Here is a 9,332-nt window from a genome sequence, read left to right as displayed (position 1 = left end):
TTGGTGGCGCATCTTGTGGCATTGTCACGGCGTAGAAAACGCCCAAGAGGAGAAGTAATATTTTTCAACATAGATTCATGGTAAAAGTTAGGAGGCAAACCTGGAAGGAAAACCCACACCGGGACAAGGGATGGTTCGGCCTCCTCATCAAATTCTGGGTGCCAGTGGAAGCCTCGGTAAGGAGCTCCATTAACGTCCGTTGCTTCCCTCGAAAAAGCCTTGACAAAATCTGGTTCATTTGAGAACCGAATGAACACGTTTCTAGCTCTTCTCATAGCCGAAATCACAGGTTGAAACTCTAAGCCCCATCTATTCCGAATGAAGGCACGGATGACATCTAGTGATGGCCTTTGCTTGAGAAACTTCAAAACCATGGAATATTTGAAAGGTACAGCAGACCTCTCAATTTCTTCTTTGGAAAAAAACACACAAATTTCTCCATCAACAACCTTGGCCGGACGAAATGGAATTTCGACCTCCGGTAATGGCTGAGGGGATTGTGCCACCATATCTGCAAAATTTCTCTGCCGTCCAGCATTCGCTGTTGGCCCAGGACCCCCAGCGGCAGCCATACGCGCCGCCCTGGTTCAAAACTGAACCACTGACTCCGGCCAAAGTGCCGAGGAAGGGAAACTTCCCCCTTATCCCGTACCACCGGCCAGTCCGAAAGAATCAGGTACCCCCCACCGCCCCCAACAAACTGAAAGCTCTGCCTCCCCCTTCGATCCCCTGCCCCTCCCTTCAATCCTCCGCCTTCCCGTCCGAGCTCCCCGATCTGAGAAGAGTAAGAGAAACTGGCATACGATCTAACGAAGGTCACGGTGAGCTCAAAGCCGAGCTCAGTGACTCCGTATCGCCGATCTACACCAACAGCTCTACCCCTCCCTTCGATCCGCTGCCACCCCCCTCGATTCTTCGCCCTCCCCTTAGATAGCGGCCGAGCTCGTCCGTCGCCGACCTGAGAGTGGCAGACAGAAAACGAAGATCTAACGAAGGTCGATCTGAACTCAAAGCCGAGCTCAGTGACTCCGTATCGCCGATCTACACCAAACCAGCTCCGCCCCCCCCCCCCCCCCTTCGATCTTGCCTCCCCCTTCGATCCTTCGCCTTCCCCTTAGATAGCGGCCGAGCCCGTCCGTCGCCGATCTGAGAGTAGCAGTTCTCTCAAAAGGCTTCAGTGGTCTTGGTTTGGCCGTGGGATGGATGGAGGCTTGAAGGGGAGTCGACGGGGAGGGTGGGTTTCGCGAAAAGGGTCTCTTTGGCCGTGGGATGGATGGAGGCTTGAAGGGGTGGCGACCAAGGAGAGATACTCTAGCTAGGTATAGCCTGAACGAACCATCATGGTGGAAAACACCTTTATCTCACTCTCGTTTCGTTGTGTTCATGTGAAATATATTGATAGATTTTGTCACATCAAAAAAAATCATGAGACGAGTTTAGACTAAGAGAGTAGTACTGTATAACATTTTGCTTAATTGTACAGAGAGTAGTACCACGAGTGAAATATATTGATAATAATTAAGAACATATACCTTAGCTTTCATTATCGAAATATATTAATTTAAATGCACCAAAAAAATTTTGGTTGCAGCAGAAGAGATGATTAGAGACCGAAAGGTAAAAGTGATTATAGGCATGCATGCATGGCCGGAAGCAGCTCTAGTAGCCGATGTTGGAAGGCAAGCTCGTGTTCCAGTCATTTCGTTCGCAGCACCAGCCATTAACCCGCCTCGAATGCCACTTCTTTGGCCTTTCTTGATACAAATGGCCAAAAATGGTTCTGAGCAGATACAATGCATCGCAGATATTGTTCATGCGTACAATTGGAAAAGGGTCATAGCGATTTACGAAGATGATGGATATGGCAGTAACGCCGGCATGTTAGCACTTCTTTCCGAGGCTCTACAAAATGTTGGCTCGGAGATTGAGTACCGTTTGGTTCTCCCACCATTTTCTTCTGTGCCTGATCCGGAAAGGGTTGTTCTAGAAGAGCTAATTAAGCTACTGAAAACACAAGCTCGTGTCTTTGTCGTCCTTCATTCTTCATTAGAGATGGCAACTTATTTGTTCAGAGAAGCTAAGCAGATGGGACTCGTCGGGAGAGACTCAGCTTGGATAATCTCAGACCGCATTACAAGTCTACTGGACTCGGTCAACAACTCCGTTATTTCATCTATGGAAGGCGTAATAGGAATCAAGACTTACTATTCTGGGATTGGCAATTCTGAGTATGAAGATTTTTATGCCCATTTTCGGAAAATATTCAGAGCTGAATATCCAGAGGAAGATAACTCCGACCCTGGAATTTATGCTCTGCGAGCATATGATAGCCTTAGAGTTGTTACACAAGCGATAGAGAGAATGACCACTTACACCAGTAGTCCAAAGATATTGTTAGACAATATGTTATTAAGCAATTTCTCTGGTTTAAGTGGAAAAATACATTTTGAAGGAGGCCAGCTCTTAGACAGTTCTACACTGAGGATTGTAAATGTGATTGGGAAGAGATACAACGAAATAGACTTCTGGACACCAGAGTTTGGCTTCTCATTGAGCCCTTCTATAGAAAAAGGAGAAGAGAAAAATGGACGAGGTAATGTTTCTAATCCGGCCAACACCTTGTCCGGTCCAGTATTTTGGCCAGGAAACTTGAATCGAATTCCAACAGGTTGGGAAATGCCTACTGATGCAAAGCCACTGAAAATTGCAGTCCCTGGCAGAGCAACGTTTGATAAATTTGTGAAGGTTACGTATGGGGAGAAACCAAATCCCAACAAATATGATGGTTTCTGCATCCAAGTTTTCCTTAGGGTGCGAGACCTTTTAGGGTATCATCTTCCTTTCGAATTTGAAGCACACAATGGCAGCTACAATGATCTAATTTATAGTGTCCACAATAAGGTAACAACTTTTGGTAGTAATATTATAACCTCCATTTTTTGTTCTGATTATTACTTTGTCATTGTTATGTACGTGGGTATCTAAATACAATAACAGACTTACGATGCTGTAATTGGCGACTTCACCATACTAGCCGAGCGACTGCAGTACGTGGATTTTACTCTTCCATATGCTGAGTCGGGTTTGGTAATGTTGGTTCCAGAAAAACCTAAATGGTCAGCGTTGATGTTTACGGTGCCTTTCACCTGGGAATTGTGGGTTGTCACTGGTGCCATGTTGATTTACACAATGCTCGTTGTTTGGTTCCTGGAGCGCCAATCCAACCCAGAATTTAGTGGCCCATGGACGAGTCAGATTAGCACTGCTTTTTGGTTTACAGTCTCCACTCTGTTCTTTGCTCATAGTGAGTATCAATTTCAGTACAAATCCAACGCTATTCTATTATTGCTTTACTTAAGCGCTGAAGACTCAAATTACATGGTTTCATGTTGCAGGGGAAAAAATCCACAACAACTCCACACGCATGATTATTGTAGTTTGGCTCTTTGTCGTCTTGATCCTAACCTCGAGCTACACTGCTAGCCTGTCTTCAATGCTCACTGTGCAACAGCTACAACCAACTGTTACAGACATTGAGTGGTTGAAGAAACACAACATGAAAGTTGGTTGCAGTGGCAATTCGTTTGTAAGGAAATACGTGGAGAATGTGCTTGACTTCAGTTCAGAGAATATCGTGAACCTCACCAATGAATACATGTACCATGAGGAACTCCAAGGAAACAATATAGCTGCGGCTTTCCTCGAAATCCCGTATGAGAAAGTTTTCCTCAACAAGCACTGCAAGGGATACACTGGTACCATGCCTATCAACAGATACGGTGGATTGGCCTTTGTGAGTAAACTCGAACATTACACTAAAACCTTTGTCAATTTTACAAGCCTTTTGACTTTTGAGTCCACCACCCTAATTAAAATGCTTCTTCATGTTTCAAATGTATGCACCTGTGATTTTTAAGTATACTTGCCCAGAAGCCAATTAAGGTTTAAAGTACTACTCCCGATACTGTTTGCTTTTTCATCTTAATTGTCTTTAGAAAGTTGGCATCTGTTTCATCCTCTATGAGAAAACCTAACAATTCTTCTTCTTCTTCTTCTTCTTCTTCTTCTTCTCCTCCTCTTCCTCCCCAACTCAGGCCTTCCAGAAAGGGTCGCCGATTGCCAAGGATTTTTCTGAAGCCATTTTAAAGCTGTCGGAGAGTGGGGACTTGAAGTCACTAGGAGATAAATGGCTGACTCCATCACAAGAGTGTTCAACCGACTTAACTTCCAGCAAACCTAATAGCTTGAGACTCCAGAGCTTTTTGGTTCTTTATCTAATATCGTTTACCACATCTACCATTTGTCTTCTGCTATCCCTAATTCGTTTGTCTGTAAGTCATCGGCGACGTCAAGATGCTTACGAAGGAAACGTTACTCCAGGTGGTGAGAGCGTTTGGAAGAAGGTGGTTAGACTCGTAAGGTACTTTCATATCCTTATTAGAGGAAGAGATGCGACTCCGACAGGCACAGATGAGAGCGCCTGGAAGAAGGCTGTAGAACTAATAAGAATATTTCATACCAAGAATCTAGGAAGAGCTCCTACTCTGGCAGGCACATCGAGTGCAGAAGAAGGCGCATCGGACGTGAATGAATGCTCTTCGAGGCAGGAATTCATGTGCACTCCTGATACATAGTGCACCGTCTATTGACAGCTATCCATTGACAGTTTTCTTACCATATCAAGACTTGCACAATTTCTGTAATTAGCTTAATTTTAGGTCTCCATCACATTAGTTTACTTTCCTTTTGTATAAACTCTCCTTACATAACCTATTGTACGCCTATTTATTTGTATAGTTTGATATGAAATAAACATTTTCATGTAGCTCAATTCTATCTACTTCTTCTGTCTTAACATGGTATCAGCCTAACAAAAAGATCCAGCCATGGCCGAGAACAACACTCTAGCCATTCCCTCCTCTTATCTTCTCCATCCCTCCGATTCTCCTAGTCTACTTCTTGTCAATGGTCTTCTCACCGGCGACAACTACCCCAAATGGCAAAAAGCCATCACCCGAGCCCTTAATGCCAAAAATAAACTTGGTTTTATCGATGGCACCCTCATACCCCCTGAACCTACCAAACCCGAATATACTCAGTGGAATCAAACAAAGGATATGGTCCTTACCTGGCTCCTCAACTCCATCAGCCCTTCCCTTGCCAATTCCCTTGAATATCATACCGATCCCCGCGCTGTCTGGCTCGACCTCTCTTCCCGTTTCTGTCATGGAAACAATGCCCACATTTACCACCTCAAACGAGCCCTTTCCTCCCTGCATCAAAACACAACCTCTGTCCATGACTATTTCAACCAAATCAAACAATTATGGGATGAACTTAGTCATCTCCAAACCGCCACTGACCTCAAAGACATGCAACGGCAAGCTGATGATGAACATGTTTTTCAATTCCTCCTTGGGCTCAACGATACCTTTGCTCCTCTTCGCACTCAGATTCTGGCAATGGACCCACTTCCATCTATCGATAAAGTTTTTTCAATCTTGTTTCAGGAAGAACAACAGAGGCTTCTCAACCTCCAACCAATGTCGTCCGAGACCATGGTCATGGCCACCCGCACCACCAGTCGACCCCGTCCTCCTCTGAAGTGCACCGCATGTGGCAAAGACGGTCACACCCGTGACCGTTGCTGGACCCTCATCGGGTACCCCCCAGGCCGAGAACCTCGGATCACCAAACCCAGGCCGTCCCTTTTAGGGCCACCTCCGTCGGCTGCCAACTCGGTCTCTCTCCCTCCTTCTGCGTCGGCCAACCTTGTTTCTCTTCCTCCGGAGCTATATCAGAAGCTCCTCAAGCTCCTAGCCCCATCGCCTGTCCCGGCCGACCCATCCCCTGCAACTTTTGCTGGTAATACTTTCTCCTCATCCGATTTTACCTTTAATCGGCATCTTCACTGGATCATAGACAGTGGTGCGAGCCACCACATCTGTCACCAGCGGAATGCCCTCACCGATCTGCAACCACTTCTCACTCCTCACCACATTCGGCTTCCATCCGGGCAAGAAATCCCAGCCGAAGGCTTCGGCTCTTGCCGCCTTTCTCCTTCTCTCACTTTACATAATGTTTTTTTTTGTTCCCCTTCTATCCTTTAATTTACTTTCAGTTTCCCAAATTACCCTCCATAACTCTTGTCTTATTAATTTTTCTTCTAATTCTTGTTTAATTCAGGACTCTCAATCGATGAAGCCGATTGGAGCGGGTGATCTATGCAATGGGCTCTATGTGTATCGCCCGGACACTTCCATCATTTTTGCTGCTCAAACCACTGCTAATAAGACCTTATGGCATCAACGTCTAGGTCATCCCTCCAGTTTTATCATTCCCAGTCTTTTTAATTCTCCATGTGATGTTTCTGAATGTGATGTTTGTGCTCGTTCTAAACATACTAGATTACCTTTTTCAAATTATGCCAATAAAAGTGATTCTCGTTTTAATCGCATTTTTTGTGATATTTGGGGTGGTTATCACACGACATCCTTATGTGGCGCCCATTATTTTCTCACAATTGTTGATGATTTTTCTCGCACGACATGGGTTTATCTTATGCGTTTTAAATCTGAGGCTTACACCCATTTAACGCACTTCTTCGCCCTTGTCCGTAATCAATTTAATACCACAGTCAAAATTATTCGAACTGATAATGGACAAGAATTTCTTTCCCATCATTTTCAAACCTACCTACACACACACGGCATCATTCATGAACGTACCTGTGTTGAGACTCCCCAACAAAATGGCGTTGCGGAGCGTAAACACCGGCACCTTCTAAATGTTGCTCGCAGTCTTCGTTTTCAAGCACACTTACCTCTCACTTTTTGGGGTGATTGTGTGCTCACCGCAACCTACCTCATTAATCGCACCCCTAGCCGCACTCTCCAAAATAAATCCCCTTTTGAACTTCTGTTCAATAAAACTCCTAATTATGACCATCTTCGTGTCTTTGGTTGCCTTTGTTATGCACAAACACTTCGCGCTCACCGCGACAAATTTTCCCCCCGTTCCACTAAATGCGTCTTCCTTGGCTACCCGAGCACCCATAAAGCCTATAAGCTCTACAATCTCCAGACCCAGTCCATCTTCTACTCTCGTGATGTCACTTTTCACGAACACACATTCCCTTTCCAAGATCTTCCTGCCACTCTACCTCCTCCCACCTCCATCATCCCTCTTCCCGTCCCTGACCCTATTTCTCCTAATCCTCCTGACTCTGCTGTTTCTCCCCTCTCTCCTGATTCATCTAACCCCACGCCCTCACCTAGTCCATCTCCTCCCGCTCCTCGCCCTCGTCGCACTATTACTCGACCTGCCTATCTTCACGACTATGTTTGTCCCACCTTACATACAGAGCCCCCGACATCTACACCTGCTTCACCGGCTTCAGGTACTGCTCATCCTTTGTCCGCTTTTCTTTCATATTCCCGTTTTTCTCCTTCACATATTACTTATTTGAATGCTCTTACATCTTGTCCTGAACCCTCTTGTTACACTGCTGCTACTCGCCACTCTCACTAGCGTGAGGCAATGACTGCTGAACTTCGTGCTTTAGAAGCTAATTCCACCTGGACTCTTGAGCCCCTCCCTCCTGGTAAGAAACCCATTGGGTGCAAATGGGTTTTCAAAACCAAACTCCAAGCCGACGGATCTATCGAGCGCTACAAAGCTCGGCTCGTTGCCAAATGATACACTCAGGTTGAAGGCCTTGACTATCATGAGACTTTTGCTCTGGTCGCCAAAATGACCACGGTCCGCTGCTTCTTGGCCGTTGCCGCTACTAAGAATTGGATTATTCATCAGCTCGACGTCAACAATGCCTTCTTGCACGGTGATCTTGATGAAGAAGTCTACATGACTCCACCTCCCGGTTATTGTCCTAAGGGGGAGACCCGCGTTTGTCGCCTCCGCAAATCCCTCTATGGCCTCAAACAAGCTTCCCGCAACTGGTTTTTTAAACTAACCTCAGTGCTTCTTGATGCAGGTTTTCACTCGTCTCAGGCAGATCATTCTTTATTTACCCTCACCACCTCTACCAGCATTGTTCTTGTCCTTGTTTATGTTGATGACATCCTAGTTGCTGGTAACGACCTTTCTCAGATTGAGATTTTCAAAAGAATCCTCTCCACTCACTTCAAAACAAAGGATCTCGGTTCTCTGAAGTACTTTCTTGGACTCGAAGTTGCACGGTCTTCCACAGGCATCTTCCTTAATCAACGCAAATATGCCCTCGACATTCTCTCTGACAGTGGCCAACTTGGTGCACGGACTGCTCTCTTTCCTATGGAGCAACATTTGAAGCTTACTGCTCAAGATGGCGACCTCCTCCCTGATCCTGGCCTTTATCGTCGTCTTGTTGGTCGCCTTATCTATCTGACCATCACTCGACCCGACATTGTTTATGCAGTCAACACACTCAGTCAGTTTATGCACGCTCCTCAAGTTCCCCACATGACCGCTGCTATTAGAGTTCTCCGCTACATCAAAGGCTGTCCGGGTCAAGGCATCTTCTTTCCTTCATCCAACAGTACTCATGTTTCAGCTTATACCGATTTTGATTGGGCCAGCTGCCCCACCACCCGTCGTTCCACCACCGGCTATTTTATTCAGTTGGGCACCAGTCCACTCTCATGGCGCACCAAGAAACAAAGTACAGTTTCTCGTTCTTCTGCTGAAGCTGAGTATCGTGCTATGGCCGTCACCACCTGTGAACTCACCTGGTTAAAATAACTTCTCACTGATCTTGGTGTTCCTCATCCCGAGCCTTTTACTCTCCATTGTGACAATCAGTCTGCTTTGCATATTGCTCATAATCCTGTGTTTCATGAGCGCACCAAACACATTGAGATTGATTGCCATATCATTCGTGACAAAATTCGCTCAGGGCTCCTCAAAGCTGTTCACACTTCTTCACATGAACAACTTGCGGATATCTTCACCAAAGCTTTGGGACATGACCTTTTTCATCATTTCTCGCGCAAGTTGGGCATTACGGATCTCCATGCGCCAACTTGAGGGGGAGTATTGACAGCTATCCATTGACAGTTTTCTTACCATATCAAGACTTGCACAATTTCTGTAATTAGCTTAATTTTAGGTCTCCATCACATTAGTTTACTTTCCTTTTGTATAAACTCTCCTTACATAACCTATTGTACGCCTATTTATTTGTATAGTTTGATAAGAAATAAACATTTTCATGTAGCTCAATTCTATCTACTTCTTCTGTCTTAACACCGTCAAACCTCACCTGAAGGCCATGAACTCCTGATCGTTTAAGCACAGAGATTGAACTATTCTTCATCCCTAAACCTTTATCATCT

General features: G+C 45.4%; 3 protein-coding genes across 3 annotated transcripts; all 3 read left to right on the top strand.

Moving 5' to 3' along the window:
* Positions 1-1,566: 1,566 nt before the first annotated feature.
* Positions 1,567-4,634, top strand: LOC122278352 (glutamate receptor 2.9-like; the record flags this gene model as incomplete). Its single annotated transcript, XM_043088549.1, has 4 exons — positions 1,567-2,901; positions 2,998-3,304; positions 3,396-3,793; positions 4,095-4,634. Coding segments are annotated over 4 exons (2,580 nt in total), but the record flags the coding sequence as incomplete, so codon positions are not given.
* Positions 4,635-4,886: 252 nt separating this feature from the next.
* On the top strand, positions 4,887-6,221 carry LOC122278351. The gene is made up of 2 exons (XM_043088548.1): positions 4,887-5,865; positions 6,187-6,221. The coding sequence occupies exons 1-2, from the start codon at positions 4,887-4,889 to the stop codon at positions 6,219-6,221; spliced, it is 1,014 nt and encodes a 337-aa protein (XP_042944482.1).
* A 1,318-nt stretch (positions 6,222-7,539) lies between these two features.
* LOC122278350 (uncharacterized mitochondrial protein AtMg00810-like) lies at positions 7,540-8,739 on the top strand. Its single transcript, XM_043088547.1, has 3 exons — positions 7,540-7,690; positions 7,772-7,879; positions 7,994-8,739. Exons 1-3 carry the CDS (start codon positions 7,540-7,542, stop codon positions 8,737-8,739), a joined length of 1,005 nt encoding a protein of 334 aa, XP_042944481.1.
* The last annotated feature ends 593 nt before the right edge of the window (positions 8,740-9,332 follow it).

Source organism: Carya illinoinensis, chromosome 10, assembly GCF_018687715.1.
Source record: "Carya illinoinensis cultivar Pawnee chromosome 10, C.illinoinensisPawnee_v1, whole genome shotgun sequence".
Taxonomy (NCBI): domain Eukaryota; kingdom Viridiplantae; phylum Streptophyta; class Magnoliopsida; order Fagales; family Juglandaceae; genus Carya; species Carya illinoinensis.
This window is presented reverse-complemented; position numbering and strand designations above follow the sequence as displayed.